At 38.1% G+C, this 19,380-nt stretch overlaps 2 protein-coding genes and 1 non-coding gene across 6 annotated transcripts; 2 read left to right on the top strand and 1 right to left on the bottom strand.

The window, feature by feature from the left end:
- Positions 1-200: 200 nt before the first annotated feature.
- Positions 201-17,352, bottom strand: LOC145215415 (uncharacterized). Of its 3 annotated transcripts, none has more exons than XM_080084127.1 (24): positions 16,681-17,351; positions 16,325-16,456; positions 15,528-15,684; positions 11,507-11,661; positions 11,282-11,365; positions 11,114-11,218; positions 9,519-11,001; positions 8,711-8,852; positions 8,340-8,595; positions 7,691-7,786; positions 7,540-7,621; positions 6,706-7,474; positions 6,374-6,643; positions 6,081-6,296; positions 4,907-5,104; positions 4,690-4,837; positions 4,556-4,618; positions 4,374-4,490; positions 4,055-4,231; positions 3,587-3,754; positions 3,113-3,214; positions 940-988; positions 732-838; positions 201-437 (listed from the first exon to the last, which is right to left on the bottom strand). In XM_080084127.1, exons 1-24 carry the CDS (start codon positions 16,993-16,995, stop codon positions 297-299), a joined length of 5,532 nt encoding a protein of 1,843 aa, XP_079940253.1. In that variant the 5' UTR covers positions 16,996-17,351; the 3' UTR covers positions 201-296. The 3 variants fall into 3 exon arrangements, with proteins under 3 accessions (XP_079940253.1, XP_079940248.1, XP_079940262.1); XM_080084122.1 differs by having other exon boundaries at positions 6,081-6,299; positions 16,681-17,350; XM_080084136.1 differs by lacking the exon at positions 201-437 and having other exon boundaries at positions 774-838; positions 940-1,041; positions 6,081-6,299; positions 16,681-17,352.
- Trnas-gga (transfer RNA serine (anticodon GGA)) lies at positions 9,259-9,332 on the top strand. Its single transcript has one exon. It is a non-coding gene; the product is annotated as a tRNA-Ser (tRNA).
- A 231-nt stretch (positions 17,353-17,583) lies between the features above and the next one.
- LOC145215488 (DNA-directed RNA polymerase II subunit RPB7) lies at positions 17,584-18,910 on the top strand. Of its 2 annotated transcripts, XM_080084202.1 has the most exons (2): positions 17,924-17,991; positions 18,210-18,910. In XM_080084202.1, exons 1-2 carry the CDS (start codon positions 17,988-17,990, stop codon positions 18,380-18,382), a joined length of 177 nt encoding a protein of 58 aa, XP_079940328.1. In that variant the 5' UTR covers positions 17,924-17,987; the 3' UTR covers positions 18,383-18,910. The 2 variants fall into 2 exon arrangements, with proteins under 2 accessions (XP_079940321.1, XP_079940328.1); XM_080084195.1 differs by having other exon boundaries at positions 17,584-18,910.
- The last annotated feature ends 470 nt before the right edge of the window (positions 18,911-19,380 follow it).

Here is a 19,380-nt window from a genome sequence, read left to right as displayed (position 1 = left end):
GTCGCAACGCCGCGATTATTCTGCACCACATGTTGCCAAGCGCATGTAAAAATCGCACATAATTTTCGACTAAAGCGTCAATTATTTAAGCGACAAAATAACGACAGTTTGGCGTTTGGAAAATATCCTAATCCGCTGTTTTACACATAAAATATTGGCCGCATCGCAAGTTCCTGGGACACAGTTGTTTCAGTTTCTCATCACACGTGAACGAACAAAGTTTACTGTACACTGGTTCACAAGAAACAGAAATTGAAATAAACAAAGCAAAGTATACATGTGAGCAGCGTGTAGGTTTATATAAACTTGGTCCGGTTTAAAGCACGGGTAGCGTGTGTATCGTCCATCATGCGTGACCAGTCAGTTTGACCGACGACAAAACCAACATCGCGCATCCGTTGCTGGGTTTTTCTTTCGTTAAGATCCGCCCAACGAACCTGTGCAAAGAAAGCGGCATTTTGACAAAAAGTTTCACGGCTAACACAGGCTAATATTATTAGGAAATCCAAAGTTGGTTTCCGATCATACCAAATCCAAATTCGTTTGATTCCGTTGATAGTTGATAACTTGGACGAAAAGCGATTTAAAACTAGAAACGCTCGCGCGGAAATACAAAATTTAGCGTAAGAAATAAGTTAAGTGCTCCGTAACGTTAGAAAACGCAAGCAACCGAGTTATTATCACGCTGAGCTGCATCGACCACAACAAAAATCCAGAAAAAACGCAGGTACCCGTTTTTTTCCAGGAGCCGACTCTCTCGACTCATAGTCGTCCGGCAAACTGAGAAAGTCCTCCATGCTACGTTTGACTGATTTCTTCGCGATTCCGTCAAGTTTGTCTATGATCCAACGAACGAAACAAATTGTGGGGTTAGGTCGCGAATTTTTGTACTGACATACGTTCTGTGTGTAGGTTAGTTAGGTATGTTATGAAACCTACCTAATCTGGCAGCAGTCGATTCACTTTCCCACTTGCTTTTCTGGATTGCCTGAGAAAGGGTTCAGGATTGAATATAGGCGATATTTTCACTTCTACAAAAAACTTCCAAAGCACTGTTGATTAACTTGTTAGTATTTAGCTAGAATATAGAGTAATATTTGTACACAGGAAAGGTCTGAGTAAAATGGTGCCAATGTCTAATAGCAGGCCCACCAAATTTGTCTTGTGTTATGGGCCACATTTACAAGTAGCAAATTATTAAAGAGCACACATTATTTTACCAGTTAAATATTAAAAGTTTATCCTTTATGTTTGTTTATGCCTTTAGTCTATTTACGAACATAATATCTATCATATTTCAATCATGAATTTTCACATTATGTACATAAAAAATCAAGGCGCAAAACACCACTTGACTTTTTTCTAAACTCAAGAATTTAAACACAACTTTCAAACAAAATAGGGGTCAAGCAAAATTTTTGCTTGATACAACAAACAGACACAAAAGATCTAAATTGATTTTTACATGCTTTTTATAAAAAAACATACGTTCACAACTATATGCTACGAAGTAGTGAGATTATGATTTCCAAATTTTTTTAATATGGGTAATTTACAAAATTCGAAAAACATTTAATAGCAACTATGATTTTGTTTCAATCCAACAAAACAATTTCGATCAACAAAAATGTTGGAAAATTTGCTTTAGAACTCGACATACAGGGCAGTTCAAGAGACAGCAACCAACAAAGCAGTTTTTCATAAAAATGTTGGTAAACTTTTGGTTGTAGTTTGTTTGTATTCATCCACTAACAAAACCATGTGGTTTAAATAGTTGAAAATATTGTCAAATCAATCAAGTGGCAAATCAATCACACATTCTTAAATAGTTTTCATGAGCTAAATTTTACGAATACAATAAAGTTAATTTGCTTTTACAGTAAAAAGCAAATAATAACTTTGTATTTCTCAAATTTGTGTGACCAGTTGTCAGTAAATTTGCTGTTTTAGCATGCAAATTTGCAAACAACCACCAAAAGAACAATGACTTGAAAAAAAGATTTTGAAGACATTGACCATCAAAGAGAAGAAACCATAATTATTTCATATGAATTTGGAACACTTCCTTTGGACAAAATTGAAAACAACTTGTTTGATTTCTTTTTTTTTCGCTTAAATCTGATGCACTTTCAAACAGTTTTTCATTGTTTTATTTTTAGGTTCCTGCCAACTTTTGAAATTTATACTTTTCAAATATTTAACAACTAAATCTTTTGTAATAAGATTACATGAAAAACCTGAAAATATTGTCCATATGCTACATTGTTGTGGGCTATATATGGTACATTAGTCAGATGCAGTCCACTAAGTGGATTTGCAGCCTGTACACATCTTACACATTTTTTGATAATTTTAACAACTCTTTTGGTGTTTTTTTGATTTAAGTTTAGTTTTTTTCTGGAAAACATTTATTATAAGTATCAAAATTGTTTTATTTGTGCATACATTTAATTTCAAAAAAGTTGGCTTGGTTAGTGGCATGTATGCTGTGTAATCTCGTTGTGTGCACAACATAACAAATAGTTTGAATTTGTCTTTCTGTTGCTGAATAATTAAACTCCAGAGGTTAAACCAGTTATACCAAAAAATAGCTGTGACATCGATTTAATTTCCACACAAAATATTTGAAACCTATTACCTTATGTTGAAATACTTTTGCCACTCAATATGCTCACATACTTTAACCACCATACTTCAATTTGTTAAATATTGTACAAATATTATTTAGGTTTGTAAAACAGTTTGTTGCAATTGGTGCAAGAAGCAAGAAAATTGTGAGTTGCAACACAACATTACACATTGCAAACAATCTAAAAGTTTTGTGTCACTTTTCAAAATCAGTCATAAGAACATTTATCTGCAAGTTGCACTAAAGTGCCTCTAAAACATTATTAGGGCTGGGCAAACACCCAAATACTCGGTACTAAACAACACAATTGTTTATGTCGAGATCTATGAATGTTCAGTGCTTCACTGAATCTGCTGAATGTCATGTGAAGACAAATAACAAAAAAATAGTTAGCTACAAACCAACAGATTTTACTTACCTTAAGTTGCTCTGACACCACTTGGTTGTACAATAAAATACAAAATACCTGAGCAGAATACTTACTGCCTCATCCTTCTCTACATCTTGAGATGACGATTCTTCTTTCAATTCGTCCTCATCATCAGGTTTATCTGTTTCTTCCTCAGAAGCATCACCCATCTCAACCTAATTTAATTTTTTATAACACAAGGATTAACAAAAAGCCGCATCAAGACAAAAAGCATCTTAAATAAATTTTAAGTTTATATCAATTTCTTGACCAAAGCATGAAAACAAGGCTGTGTTTGACATAAAAAAAATAATTAGTTTTAAAATTAGTAAAAAAATAATTAGAATAAAAACTTGTGATGGAATGTATGTATCTTTAGAAACTGCATGTTTAATATCATAACTCAGTCAAATCTGTTAACAGTGCAAGGTTGTAATTGTGAAACATAGGCCTGGGTAGACATTACTGCAATCTGCAACAGTTGTTTTGTTTTGTTTAGTGGATTCTAAACACACACACTTATTATTTAACAAACTAGATTGAAATACCTCCTGGATTTCTGAGTCTTGCACCATTAGTCTCAAATCCAGTTTGTTCATGTGAATGGCAGTTTCCTCCCAAGCCTTATTGATTTTCTGAATCTCAGCCAGCGTTCGTTTGTGAATGTTTCGCCGTGCACACACATGAGGGTCACACTTTATTTCAGCGATGTACGCCTAACAAATAAGATATTAATGGTTGTTGTTTGGTAATCAAACTGTTTTCTTTCATTCTTTTTGCAGCTACTAATTAAATTTCTATTTTGGGTATGCTAACATGCAAAATATTAAAACAAAAATAGTTAACAACTGTTTTGGTTTCTGAGTTGATACATAAAAGAAAGTAAACCAACAATTCCAGTAATTTACTTTTCATAAAAAACATATGTGTTTGATTACATTTTATAAAATATGTTTCATGCCCAAGTCAACAACTAATAACTTGGGTTGATAAACTAAGATCCAAATTAAACACACCTCAAATCCTTGGTTCTTAGCAGCATCATAAAATTCAGAAAAGTGTAGAACATTTTCATTCACAGCATCAACAATGATAAAAGAGAAAAACCCATCATCAAGTGTCTTTTTAAATGAGCGAAACAGATTTGAGCGATACGAAGCTTCCATTTCCGGTTCATACTCATATTCAAACACCTGCGGTCATACAATTCAAAGTTTTTATAGCAGCTGACAAAAATGTACAATGATAAAAACAACACAAGCCACGTACAAAACAAATGTACCCTGTGAAAAAAGTGAACTCTTTTGAAAAAAATATTTTGGTGATTTATTTTACCTTCTTCTTAACTTTTTTGCCAGTGTCAGGGTCTTTTTCTAGTTTCTCTACTTCAGCCATAAAGTAATCATCCAGACCTAACACACGAGGTTTAACACCAAATGTTGTCTCCTTTTCCTGCAGGTAATTTAGGTAAGTAAGGATCATAGGATGACGCACAACACAAAAAATATATAGCATACTCTTATCATTTTGGCAATGTGTGTCTTCCCACTACCTGGCAACCCTCTCAGAATTACAACAATCTGAAATAAAATCAAATAAGTACTTTAGTTTTTTGTCACAGTAACAATCATTTCTAATTTCAAAAAACTACCTTTGCAGGTCTTCTCATTCTGCCAGGCATATCAATCAGATCAGCTATATTTACAAAAGCTGGAGCCAGAAGTTTCCTTTTAATGCTAGCAGCAATTTCAGCAATTGGTGTTCCAGTGTTTGAGGGGGTGCCTCTGCCACTTGATGATCTGACATTAAAAATTAAAGCATTTAAATTTTGAATTGTGAATAATACACACAATACACTGCATATATACTGTGCTGGACTTGGTGGAAAAGGTCGGTCCCTGACATGGGGTGGAAAGGGTCGATCTCGGTTTCTTCCATATTGTTGATTGTGGTCCTGTTTAGGAGATCTTTCTCTGAGGTTCAAATCACGACCAAATGGATCTGGGCCTCGCTTTATGGGGACATCCCTTCCAAATCTATCTCTGTTACCCCTCATTGGAGGTGACCTAGCACATATTCACAATACATTTGTGCATAAACATTAACATATTTGTTTGATTAGTGATTATTTGATGAAGCATCACAGCACATAAGGAGCATAATAGTGATGGACGGATATGAACTGTTTAAGGCCAATACCAATTATCGGTAGTAGGCCGATAACTGATATTTAAAGCCGATATATTATTTGTTTGCAATAAAAGGCCTTAATTTGTATCCATAGGCGCCGAGTAGGCGGTGGCTTTGCCACCTGGGGTTTGTACAGCACAGTGGCGCCACCATGGATATTTTGGTTTGTTTGTAGCAGTATCGTACAGAACATCATAAAATCTGAAGAAATTAGAAAACTGCAACCTGTTTGGGTTAGTGCCTTGTTTATGACGCCAAACACACATGGTCATTATTGTGTGCAATGCGAATGTGTTGTAATAAATAGTTATCCCCGGTATGCTATGGGAAGTTTGTTGGGCTTCTAGTTTGAGCTTTCGTTACACGCACGCATTAGTGACGTAACATTTTGTGACGTCATACTTCACGTTCGCCACCTTGCGTTTTGTAAAATTTATATGTCTGTACCCTTTTAACAGCAAACAAAAACTTTGTTTGAAATGCGAAAGTTGGGTGATTGTTTGTACAAAGTAACAAAAAAAATGTAGTTCAGAGGTCGTGCTTCGCTATAGGTACCTAGCCATGTAAAAACGAAACTATCGAAAGTCAGGTCAGAGATTTGAAGCTTTTGACGTCAATTTTCCTTGATACCAATCAGTGACTGGGAATGCTTAAGGCAAGACACAGTTGTGTCAAGCAAAAATGACATATCTACAAACATGCCGTTTTTTGGGGTCCGATGACAAAAAGACCGATGCCGTGGCGAATATCGGCGCCCACAATCGGTCTATCTATAGTGCATAATAGTTAACCGATTTAGAAGAACTTGATCAAATTTTCCCAGGCAGCAAAAGGTAGCCTAGAAAAACGAACCTTGAACGACTTCTTGATCGATGAATAGATCGAGGTGGTGTTCTTCGCTCAAATCTTCGTTCTTGCCGTCTGGGTGAAAGCCTTCCAGACACCCTCTCCCGTTTGGGTGATGACCTTTCCCGGAAAGGTGATCGGTTTATCCGTCGTGGTGGTGATACTCGCTCATTGTCAAATTCACGATCTTCAACCCTCCAATCCATTGGTGGTGAGTTTCTCCTGCTAAAGAACGAATACCATATTTGCACTCCATATGTTACTACATACATTTCAGAAAACCAATGGACACAACTTACTTGTGGGGTGAGACCGAACGACGATAAACCTCTCTATGATGTGGTGGTGAGACAGTTCTAAATGCTGGCCCGCGTGGTTCATATCTTGGTCTTCTATCATGGTGTTCAAACTCCTCATCAGGGGGACCACGGAAAGGACCACGAGCATCAGGGTGTCGTCTTCGTGCATCATCAAACTCACGACCGCGGCTGTCTGATCTCTTGTCAGGGTGATCATACCGGGGAGGAGATCCAAGGCCTGATGGCATTCTGCGCTCATCGAACGGAGATCTAGAAGATAAACGCACAATGTGAAAACTTGGTCACGAGTTTATTAGGTAACACAAGCCAACCTTCGCCGTCCTTCCATCAGCCTATCATCCTCAAGCGGCCGCCGTTCATCCCTTTCACGATAGTCATGCCTGCCCGGTGAATATCGACGTCTTGCCATTTGAAGCTCCCTCTCCCTTTCCAGCAACAATTGTTCACGTTTTCGCAGGTCGTCTTCAATTGCCCTTAATCGCTCCAAACTTCTTTCACGTTGTTCACTTCTCTCTTGGTGTTCTTTCTCATATCGCTCTCGACCAAGAATTTCTTGATGACGTTTCAGTGTTTCAAGGTCATCATGTAAGGCTTGTCGACCACGTTCTATCGAATCGCGTTGACGACTTCTGCCCCTTTCGCTTGGTGATCTATCCTGAGACTTTCGATCACGATTTTCGGAGTTTTCACGTGAGTGTTTGTCATCCACGGAGCGACGATCACCCGCTGGTTTATCCTCCACATCTCGCTCCCTATCCTTACCCAACTCTCTGCCATCAATGTCAAACAACTTCTCTTCTTCAGGTGGTGGTGAAGGTCCTCGTGGGCCAAATGGGCGCGTGGGATGCCTCATTGGTGACCAACCTGGACCAAATGGGGGGCCTGGACCCATAAACGGGCCGCCAGGGCCCATTGGGGGTCCAGGGCCCAGTGGACGACCACCTGGCCCAATTGGTGGACCACCAGGTCCAATCATACGCATATCTGGTCCAAATGGTGGACGTCCAGGGCCCATGTATGGTGGACCTCGTGGTCCCATTGGATGCCAAGGTCCAGGTGGGCCAAAAACGTCAAAGGGTCCTAACAGTTTTTACAAATTACAATCCCATATTCAACAGGTTAACACAGACAAAACAAAAACCTACGAGCAGCTAAAGCACTCATCTCTAACAGATGCCTCTCTTCCGCTCTTCGTTCTTCAGCCCACTGCATTTCAAGAGTCTGATTCTGAATACCATTGGTGTAAAATTTAGCTAGTGTTTTCAATCCTAATTTTATGTTGAGCTAAACACTCACATATGATGGATCCAATCGCTGAGCCTCCTCCAACAATTCACGGTCCCTTATTGCCCTAAGCAACAGCTCACGTTCAAGCTGAGGATCCAGCTTCATCTGCAAGTAATGTAATGATAAGTATTAGGAAAAGATTTAGTTAAATACGTCAAGCAGAAACTTTTACTGCAATCGGAAATGTTTATCTGCATATAAGTTCACAAAACTTGTTTTTTAGTGAACATTAACATGCATGTGCATTTGTATGGATAACAAAATTTTCGGGGTAAATTTAACAAGCATGTATGGTTTACATTAAATCAGTGGTTCCCAACCGGGGAGGAATTCCTCCCTAAGGAGGAATTTTGTGAGTTCAGGGGAGGAATTTCATAAAAACTGCAAAAAAATTTTACATTGGAAATATTACAGAATATTTTTGTGTATACATTATTATGTCCATTATAATTTGGGCCGGTTTACATTTGGAACCGGTTGTAAAGGATTCTTAATTGGGCATCCCTAATTATAAGGTCTATTTCAAATTGCTATATTTTTTATGTTATATTTGTTTTCCGTCTTATGGGGAGGAATGAATAGTTCGAAAATAGGCAAAGGGAGGAATGTAACAAAAAAAGGTTGGGAACCACTGCATTAAATCAAATCAATAACTTACATATTCTTGCATCAACAGATCATCCTTGATTCCTGCCAGTTCCAGTAATGTGTCACGACTACTGGTTGCTTCCAACAAAGGATCAGCAGTCGGATTATCAATAGCTGCTTTGGCAAGTTTTGGGTCCAAGCCCAGTCGTTGAAGAAGTGCTGCTTCAATTGCCTCCTTGTCCAATGTATTGGAATCTGCACCGCTGCTAGTTCCGGGTTGGTCTGCTTTGTCAGTTAAATCTTTTCTTTCAATGTCAGATGTTTCACTTTGCAACAAATTTTTTACAGTGCTTAAATTCATAAACCTTTGATAACACACAAAACTGTGCCTGTGAAGTACAATTTTTTACTATGGTATGCAACATACAACACAAACCTTACCTAGGTGACGGTTGCTTTTCCTTTACAGTTTTTACAGCAGACAAGATATTTTGCAAGTCCAAATTGCTCAGCTTTTTTGCCCGATCAAGTATTGCATCACGGTCTACTTGTGGCTCACGAGCTGATGCCTCCTGTGTTCCATCTATACAAGGCAAACAAAATAGTGAGAACGACAAGTTGCAAAAACACAACCAATTGAGACAAAAATTTGCATGCTATATTTTTTTTATTTGTTTGAATCATGGGCCTCCATTACAATATTTAGGTAATTTTTGGAATCCAATCATTACCAGTTTAAGGCAAAAAAGAATTTAGTGACATGTAATTTCTATTAAGATGAACATAAATTCATAACTGGGATCAGCCCTGAAGCGTCGATGCAGACCAGCGATCACGGCACACTCATATGAGTGATCCCAGTTATGAATTTATGTTCATCTTAACTGATACTGGTCAATCTGGCGATCCCCTACTACAAAGCTGACATGTGCAGCATACGAGGCAGGCAACGGTGCTTGTGATTCGACTTTCGGCGGATTCTCCACTGAGCCTGCGTAGCTCAGTTGGTAGAGCGCGAGTCCCGGAAAGACTCCTGTCGTGGGTTCGAATCCCACCGCAGGCTAGATTTTTCTAGCCTACGCCTTGCCATATGGTGGTGAATGCTTGGTGACCGGCTGATTCGGTATGACGCATTTAATGGGCCTGGCGTACTGTGATGTAATTTCTATATTGTTTAAACTTTTTTGTAGCATTAGTTTAAATACATCACACAACCACATTAATGTTGTAGTAACATCAAATTATTTACCTTGTACAGTTTCCCTTTTTCCCTTTATAGCTTCGAGATTTTGTTGTAACTTTTTTAAATTATCTCCTTTGAAAAGTGGATTGTTTGCCAAAATATGTGGTAGGCTGATTTTGCTTCCTGTCTCAGATGTTGCATCTGGAGAAGTTTGTGTTTTAAAATCATGTGCTTGAGATTGCTGGTCATCACCACCAGAAGATGTTGAACCCTGTTTTAAAAGATTTGGTCGCTCTTTGAACTGAGCTTGCCCTGGATCAATTTTAGACTCTGGATCTTCCAACACAGGCCTCTTCACAGATGAGGTCTCAAAACTACCATCACCAAATTCAATGTCATCTTCCTTAAAATTTGGTTCATTTCCAACTGGAGCCGAAAACCGAGAACCCTGTTGAGAGGTGGGTGGAGGAAACCTTTGTCTCATTGGTGATTCATCAGGAAATTGTGGTCGCATTGGTCTACCAAATCTTTTTTCATTGCTGCCGGGAAACCTTGGTCTAGGACCCCTAACTGGCATTTGATTGTGTGTTGGAGTTTCATCATAATTCTCTGGATGTTCGTCGAAATGTTCCTCATAATTGTCAGAAGGTGACTGGTGATGTCCTTGATATCGAGGACCTTTAGGTCTAAATGGCATTCGTCCTTTAGACTGGCCCGAAAAGCGTGGTCGTGGACGTCGATGTCGAGCCGACATATTTCCCCTTTTGTTATTTTCATGTGCTTCAAAGTTTGAATCAAAAAACTCCTGGTCTTCATTACGATATTCCTCTCCTTCTGGAAACCTCGGTCTTTGTTGGTTAGGCAAAAAACGAGGCCTTGGCTGACCTGGGAATCTGGGACCATGCTGATTTTGAGCACCAGGAGCTCGAAATCTTTGATTTGGTGGCATTCGTGGTCGAGGACCATTGTTGTTTTGACCCATTGCATCATGTGCATAGCTATCAATATTTTGCTGGTTAAATTCATTAGTATCATTTGGGTTTATCCCTTCAACGTGTTCGGCAAATCCCATTCTTGGTTGTTGCCTATTATTCTGACCTGGTCTGGCTTGCCTATCATTCACAAAGTTATCTTGTTGCATTTGTCCATGTTCAAAAGGTGGACGATTAAATCTGGGCCCCTGTTGATCAAAATGTGGGCGCTGGGGCCTAAACTCATTTGCACCTGGAGTATTAAACTGCATTTGGTTTGAATTTTGCTGCTGAAACTGGGAAGTTGGTGTTCTCGGTCTCTGTTGATTCTCTTGAGCCATACCAGGATTGATATGCCTGAAATCAGGTTGTGTCTGTGAAAATTGCTGTTGATTACCTCCTGGGATGTTGGGGCGAAGAATATTTGTTTGAGATGTTGGGGTTTGAAATCGAGCAGAGTTTTGAGATAATTTTTGTGAAAGGTGATGCTGAATCTTGTGGATGTTACCACGAAGCCTCTCTATATTGGCTTGGTTTTGTGTCTTCTGCTTTACCATTTGATCTTGCCAAGTAACCCACTGATAAAACAAAGAAAGAAATTTGCAACAACATATTTTTAAGGGAAAAACATATATTTTACAAAGTACAAGAGACAAATAAACAATTTATTATTGTTTTGAAAGTCCGTACCTGTTTTTCATACTGAGCAAACTGGGACTTATTAGGATGGTCCTTATGCTTTTTCTTCCAGTCATCAAACTGCTTATGCCAGTCATTGTATTGTTTCAGAAACACCTAAAGCAAATTATGCTGCTTAACCAAAAAAAAAATTTTTTTTGGCAGATGTGATATTGGCACCTGCTCTTGTTGTGTAAGTTTTAAAAGTTGTTGCTGATATTGTGCAAGGCATATTTGTGGATCTTCTTTGTCACTTGATACCCACTGGCAAACAATAAAGCATAGCAAAATTAAACACAAGCATAGTTCAAAAATTTTTGATTAAAAAAGGGTTGTTAAAATCGAAATAAGCATCAGTTTACAAATGAGGTTTGAGTGTTTAAACCTATTAAACCATCTCACAACCTCTGTGACTGGTGGTGGAGCACTTGGAATATCAGAACCACTTGGCTGTGACATATCAGATGGTTTCGAGGTTGGATTAGTGAGGGTTTGGGGTGCTGCTATTTCTTTTTTCTTCACAGCGGGCACAAACTCCTTTTTTATTTGCTTCGCAGTTTCTGCAAGTAAAATTCTGTGTTGTGTTTTCATGTACACATAACTAATGCTGTTCTGAGTGTACCAAATAAGCCCTACTAGGGTTGAATTATCCGGATATCGGATAACCGGTTAACCGATTAACCGAAGGATTTTTTGTTATCCGATATCCGGATATTTTTGTGTCGGTTAACCGGATAACAAACGAATAGTGCCGCGTCAGCGTTTTATGCATTTTAACATAATTTTAGAAAACACGCAGTTAATGTGCAGTGGTGGATGCAACGAACGACTTTATGTTTATCCTACATATTCCCTAATGTTCAAATTCACAAGAAAATTTACGTCACACTAATGAAACGGTAAATACATCTATTGTAAGGTGATTGGCTCGGAAGGATAAATTTTTAGATGCGAAAAAAAATGTTCGTTTAGTAACAATGCATTGTGGGACATCTCCATACATTTTGATATGAATTTCCCACAATGCACCGGGTAACTTGCAACGAAACATAGCTAACTTGCAACGCAAGTAACTAAGTTGCCGCAAGTTAGCTATCTTGCAAGTTTTTTGTTTGTTTTCAAAACGGCGTCCCATACTGCTTAAGCAGTAAATGCGTAAATTTAATATATGCTGGACAATTATGAACACTAAAACGAAATCGGCGCCACAATTGAATGATGTTGGAATAGACTTATTATTATCCGGTTAAACGGATAGCTAAATTCAAAATATCCGTATATATCCGTTATCCGGATAGTGGAAATTATTGATATCCGAACCAACCCTAAGCCCTACACATCAGTGTGATTTGTTTTTATAATTTACAATGAAGTAGCAAACTATACATGTATGGGTCGCGACCCCAAGTGGGGTCGCCTAAACTTTTTGTGGGGTCGCAATAAGTCGTCGAATTTAATTTATTGCATTTTAAAATTGATAACAGCAAATGAAACTAATATTATGTTCTTTTAGATCGCAACTTTTGCTCTTGTTTTGTAGTACAGCTTGCTACCTCCTGTTGCAATTAAATTGTGGTAGTGAAAAAACAGAAAATGCCTTTATCGCGTAACAATGGGTTTGGACAATGTGTATTATGACTCAACACTATAAGGTTGTCTTATTTAAGGTGACACCAGAACGAGTGAATAGTTATTTATGCAAGGTACCCAACTATGCCAAATTTTTCGAATCCCGTTTTTAACCATGTGGCTGTGTGAAGCAGGATTTAGTGCAATGAGTGTATTAAAAACGAAACATCGTAATCGATTGGGAGTGGAGCATAACATGCGGTTAAGCTTGTGCAAAGTCAAGCCGCAGCTTTAAAAATTTGTGGACAGTATACAGGCGCAACCATTTCACTAACAGTGCAAACTAAATGTTGAACAATTTGACAAGTTTGTGTTCCAAAAATTGGGTTTATGTCTTTAATGAAACGCCTTAAAAACTTTTTTCGTAATACTTTCGTATCGCCATATTTGTTGGTAATTATGGGTCCCCTTCCCTGAAGGGGACGCATATTGATTTCACTCAGTTTTTTTTTTTCTTTTTTTTTTCTTTTTTCCGCCGAAGTTTGTCCATGCACTTTTGGCATCAAATCGTTGATGGATTTGGATGAAACTTTCACAGATGGTAGATATGGTCATGTAGATGTGTCCTCTGTTTCATTTGACTTGATAACCCCAGTATTTACCCCGCTAGACCCCAAAATGTAAAACGTTTTTGTATGTTGCTGCGCACCACAAACGAAAGATTTGTGTGGTGTAATGGTATAATAAAGGCACCAGTACACGTGGTACTTGTGTTTGTGCATAACTTGGTGGACGTTTTCACACATGCCCAGTCAGAGGGGCACTAACAGCCTGATGACGTCAGAAGTGTTGAGGAACGTTGCTAATAACACCTCCAGTGGTCAGAATTTTAAACATTGTTGGATTTGGATAACATTTTACATGACTGTTAGATGGGTCATTGTGGTTTCATATTTTATACTTTTGAGTGTTAAACCCCATCAGTTACCCCACTGACCCCCTAAAATGGGTGAGTTTTTTAAACGGTGTCGGAATTTAGTGAAATTTAAAAAGCTTGCAGAATTTGTCATTTATAGGTGTCAATTGTTGTGTTTAACCCTGTAACCCCAATATTTACCCCTTTAGCCCCCTAAAAAGGGTGATTTTTAAAACATTGTCCGAATTTAATAAAATTTGGACAGCTTATAGAGTGTGCTATTTATGGTTGTTGTTTGTTATGTTTAACCCTGTCGTCCCAACATTAACCCCACTAGCCCCCCAAAATGGGTCCATTTTGTAAACAATGTCAGAGTTGAATGAAATTTACATAGCTTGTAGAGTGTGCCATTTATAGGTGTAGAACGTTGTATTTAACCCTGTTGCCCCGACATTTACCCCACTACCCCCCAAAATGGTTTAATTTTTTAAACAATGTATGAATTAATTGAAACTTGGACAGTTTGTAGAGTGTACCATTTGTTGGTGTTGGTTGTTGTATTAAACTCTGTAGTACCTATTATTTACTCCACTAGACCCCCTACATTCAAGTGCAATTCACCATTAATAGCAGCTGATTTTTGTGTTTTGGCCTGTTTTGTCACTATTTAACACTTTTTTCTCAGATAGCCATAAAAGAGAAAAACCTTAATAAATGTATGAATGGAATAAATTTAAATAGTTTGTACTCCATATAGCATATTTATTTGTGCACAGTACCGATCACTGTGTTTGACGTTACAATGCCAAACTTTCTCAATGTTATCTCTTGAAATGCATTATTTACAACTTTGCATGTGTGGGGACCCATGAGTTTCTGCTTGCAGAAACAACTAAGGTTATAAAAGACAGTGACTGATATGGGACCCACTGGCGTAGAGTACGGGGGTGCGGGGGTGCCGCGCACCCCCGGCCTTAACCTTTATATAACGTCAAAATCGCATCTTTGTTCAAGTTACGTAGCTTAATTAAAACGTGTTTCCAACTAAACAAATGCGCTTGCATTCACGCCATTGATCGAACAGACATCGGTTGAAACGTAACAATTGTAATTGTTTCCCAATAAATGAGCATTTTATTGCAACATAAACATGACTTATAGACTAACGTTTTAGTATTATTTGTCGCAATAACTCTCTGCAATAAAAAATAAATATAAAAATTGTTAATATATTGCTTCCTAAGCCGAGTTTAATGTCCGTTTGCAAAGCTCTGCAACGGCCTAAACTTGTTCCAAGGTGGCCTAAGTTTAGGCGTCAACAATACATAGTCGCCTATATTTAAAACGTGAATTGCTTTGCTTTATTCCCCGCCGTAACACGTTACTTTAATCGTTGTTAAAATTGCTGATTCGGCAAATCGTCCTTTCGTTACATCAGACGTTATTAAACGCACAGCAAACGTTCCAATCGAACCCACAGAAATTGCGCCAAGTGACTATTTGCAAATTAATGTGATAGAAACTACATGCTAAAGCAGGTAACAGGTGGACCGTTATTTGGTCTTATGTGGAACAGGCATCGTTTTTTGAAGATCAAACGGCGCACCCCCGGTATTTTTTAAAACTCTACGCCTATGATGGGACCCAATATAAAATAAGTGTCGGATGTAAATATATGTTAAGAAATAGGTCACAGTGTATGTGCAATGACAATATGTGCTAAGCCACCCTTCTAGTTATGTACAGTTTGTGTAATAGTTCTTTCCGTTCAGCATTACTTAAAATATTTTTTCTCAGTGTTGAAAAAAATGGGGTCGCATGTAAATTCTGATTTCATTTTCCCTTAAATTGGGGTCGCCTATAAAAAAGGTTGAAGACCACTGTCTTAGGTAATACCTATGCTTGGGCATGCATGGTTAATTAAGATAACCATAAAAGTACCTGTTGTCTTTTTTTGCTTAGACACCAGTTGAAGCTTGTGTTGCCAGCATTCAACTTGCTGTTCTTTGTTTAACCCAAGAAACCATGCCTCCTTGGTCAACCTCTCCAGTTTTGCTTTGTCACCAGCATTCAATTTTACCAGTTCGTCCACCCACCACTGAAAAACATTTCATTTGACAGGTGTAAAATAGGAATAGGATTAAAATTACATTTTACTGTGTCATAAAAGAAGGGTAAACTGATTAAAAAAAAACTTTTGGTTCAAAATAGTACAATTTGATTTTTCTAGATCAGTGTTTCCCAACCAAAGTTGGGTCGCCAGTTTTTGTGACAATTAGAGCATCTACATTTCGTAGCGTTATTTTGTTATTTCCCAAGGCTATGAATTGTTTCCCAATAACAATTTCATGGCTATTTGGCGTGATAGTGAATTTTTCTGTTTGTGATGTCATAATGTTTGTGTGAGATCGCTGTTAAGCGTTGTCTGGCTCATAATGCTTTGAACCAGCTCTAAAGTTGGCGGAAAAACGAATAATTTTTGTTTGATGTTTTTTATTTTTCAAACTAGCGTAGTAATTTTTGAAAAACCTTCCTGATTTACAAACAAAATACAACCCAAATAGTAAGAATGCATCCATGGGTCGCGAGAAGCCACAAAACAAAATTTTGGTAAGTATTTGGGTCGCGACAAAAAAGGTTGGGGACCACTGTTCTTTGATCATTGTTTTGTTAACAATGCATGGACAGATGTCAAGGTCTGTCAAGAGAAAAAGGGCTGGTAATGCAATGGTAACTACCTTATCCTCCGCTTCAGGAGGAGGAGGCTTGGGAGGAGCTGGTTTATCTTCACTTGGTGGTGGAGGTGGAGGAACAGGGGCAGGTGGAGGTGGCTGTTTTGGGGGAGGAACATCAGGAGGTTGTACAGGACCCTGTATTGATAAAAATAAGTAAAACAAAGTATAAAGTTATTACCAATTAGACAGAAATAATACTTAATTATTGTTAGCCTACTAAGCCTGGTTATCTGACATAATAATTTAATTTTAATTACAAACCCTCAAACACAATAGCCCTACTTGTAGGGGCTTAATGGGCTGGGCAGAGGCAAATCAGATCTACAGCGAGTGTAGTTTTACACATTACTGCAAAATACCTGCTGGTTGTTCATTTGATATGCTGCCATCATCTGTTGCTGATACATATTTTGTTGCTGAGGCACAAATTGTTGATGGTACATGTTTGGCTGGTTCATCATTGGTCCCATGTCTCCTTGAGCGTTCTGCATCATTTGCTGCTCAGGGTTTTGGTTGTGCATCATTGGGTTGAAGTTGCCCCCTGCCATGTGTGCCATGCCCTGCATTTGGCCATGGAAGTTTCCATGCATCCATTGCTGGTTGTGATGTTGGTTTTCACCACCAGACTGTGAAGGTAGTCTCTGCTGCCTTATTTGGTTCCATCCAGGCAACATTTTGAAATAGCTACAACAGCTTTACATACCCATTAGGGAATGTTACTAGGGTTTACAGATACCTTTTGTATCCTTTGCTTTGTAGTTTTTTGGTTAGTAATAAGAAAAAGTAAAATATTGGGTAGGAAATAACACAATGGTGATATTTTTCACATTAGCAAAAACAGCTTGGCTTTATTTGAATCCAATGTAATTATTCCTTGTACTACAGGGGTAAGAGTCAACTCAAGACAGTCTTCATTTAACTATAATATAGTATGGCTATCCTTTCACAAACCAAGAACAAAAACGATACAAGCTAACAAATGCAACCAGTGGTCTGACAGTTCGCTTTACGGGCTATAACAGCTACCACAACTTTTAGTCAGCTGTCATTAACGAAAGTGAGAATGAGAACCTGGCCTGCTTTCTTCCGCGGCTCCGCGGCGTTCTATCGATCCCGTGTGTGCAAGGCGCGGGCGTTTATTTCGCGCTCATCCATTCAGTCCTCATGGTGTGTGCCACTGTGCCACGATCTTGAACACTACAGACGCAAACCAGCCCTTTTAGTATATAAACACATTTTTTGTGTATTTTTGGTAAATTTATTAACAAACAATGCTACATGTTTAATGTTTAATGGCTACTATTGCAAAGGAAAGATACTTTTTCTCGGATGACTCCAACGCTGATTCCAGACTAAGCTGTAAATTAAACTAGTATACTATAAGCGTTTATAAGCGTGTTTTCTGTTTTGTTATGGTTTTGTGTTTGTTCTGGGCCAGAATGATGTTGATATGAACCTTTGGCAAGCAGTTCATGTGTGTTTTCAAACCGTCTTTAATTTCAGCAACCGTTACTCGAAAACTTTAAATAACCATATGTAATCATGTTTTATCACATTTCATTGGAGCACGAAATCTTACTTCATCCAAGATATTTTGGTCCCAATTTGCTGGAAACTGTGAAACAGAAGCTTTTTACCGAAGTGGAAGGAACATGCACCGGAAAACATGGGTTTGTCATTGCAGTCACAACTATAGACAACATTGGGGATGGTGTTATACAGCCCAGCCGAGGCTTTGTTTTATACCCAATCAAGTACAGAGCAATTGTTTTTAGGCCCTTTAAGGGTGAAGTTGTTGATGCAGTTGTTACGCAAGTTAACAAAGTAGGACTATTTACGGAAATTGGACCTATGTCATGCTTTATATCACGTCATTCCATTCCTGCAGATATGAAGTTTGATCCAGAATCCCATCCCCCTTGTTATAAAACTGATGATGAAGACATTGTAATACAACAAGATGATGAGATACGACTTAAAATTGTTGGAACCCGTGTGGATGCTAATGACATTTTTGCTATTGGTTCATTAATGGATGACTATCTTGGGCTTATTAGTTAAAAATGAATATAGGTGGTTCAGTTAAAATCAATCTATTTTGAACTGTTTTTGCACGTGTATAGTGTGAGTTTAAAAGTGATGATTTGGCTAATCTGAGATATATACTCTTTTTTGGTTCTATATGTGACAGGCATACATTTTTAAGGTTTAACTCACTGCCAAGTGTCATCTACATTGCTTCGAATTGATTTGACATGCAATTTGCAAAGTATTGTACTTTAAAGCACATATTGTTCTAAACCATGCTACGATTCTTGTTCAGTCATGGCACCAACTTAAGCAAAATGGACAATCTGAAAGACATTTCTATGTGAAGCTTCATTTACAAATTTGTAGTCTTCAGGAAAATCTTTTAAAAACTGTTTTTTTTCTTGCAATAGAAGTGCTGTGTACAGCAAACCATTACCTAAATTCATGCACGTAATCTTAACTACAGTGGTGTTTGTGGCAAGGATCACCACTTTACAAGCTTGTAAGCCAGATGTGGCACAACATTCTGCCACAAAATACAAATATTTACAAATGAAAGTTTATTTATATCAGTAAACCAGTCCACTGCAGGCTGAAACATTATAGGTAACAAATTTAAAAAGAATGTATTTTGGGAAGCAAGAGTTTCACATTGAAGCAGAGTTAGAAGCGGGTCTGAAGTTTGACCCATCCCGAAAGTTGTTAAAATAATGCTGAATGTTAAAAGTCTTTACCTGACTAACAACTCATTCTGCATTGAAGATCATCATGCTTGTTATATTGAGTATTCTTTGTACAGACCAGCTTTGGTACGAACATTCCAAAGCAAGGGTGCAGAACTCACGTGCGGTTGCATGCCAAACTTTCTCAGGCGTCGAAGTCACACCATGTTCAGGTGATTGCTGGCACCATCTTGGATTAAACAAAACCACAATCATTTGCTTCATGGGAGTAAACAGACTGACAAATGACAGTAGGGCACTAAGTATATGAACTAAAAAATCATAGCAACTGAAAACACTTTACAC

Source organism: Phallusia mammillata, chromosome 1 (assembly GCF_965637545.1).
Source record: "Phallusia mammillata chromosome 1, kaPhaMamm4.hap1.1, whole genome shotgun sequence".
NCBI classification, from domain to species: domain Eukaryota; kingdom Metazoa; phylum Chordata; class Ascidiacea; order Phlebobranchia; family Ascidiidae; genus Phallusia; species Phallusia mammillata.
Note: the sequence above shows the minus strand (reverse complement) of the source record. Positions and strands in the feature narration are given on the sequence as shown.

Excerpts from the sequence above, each read along its gene's own strand:
- LOC145215415 (XM_080084122.1), bottom strand. The coding sequence starts at position 16,995 with ATGTTGCCTGGATGGAACCAAATAAGGCAGCAGAGACTACCTTCACAG. Across the intron at positions 11,662-15,527 it reads TAAGCAAAAAAAGACAACAG|AAACTGCGAAGCAAATAAAA; the intron begins GTACTTTTATGG and ends TTTTACTTGCAG. Across the intron at positions 11,219-11,281 it reads AACTTACACAACAAGAGCAG|GTGTTTCTGAAACAATACAA; the intron begins GTGCCAATATCA and ends AATTTGCTTTAG.
- LOC145215488 (XM_080084195.1), top strand. The coding sequence starts at position 17,864 with ATGTTTTATCACATTTCATTGGAGCACGAAATCTTACTTCATCCAAGA.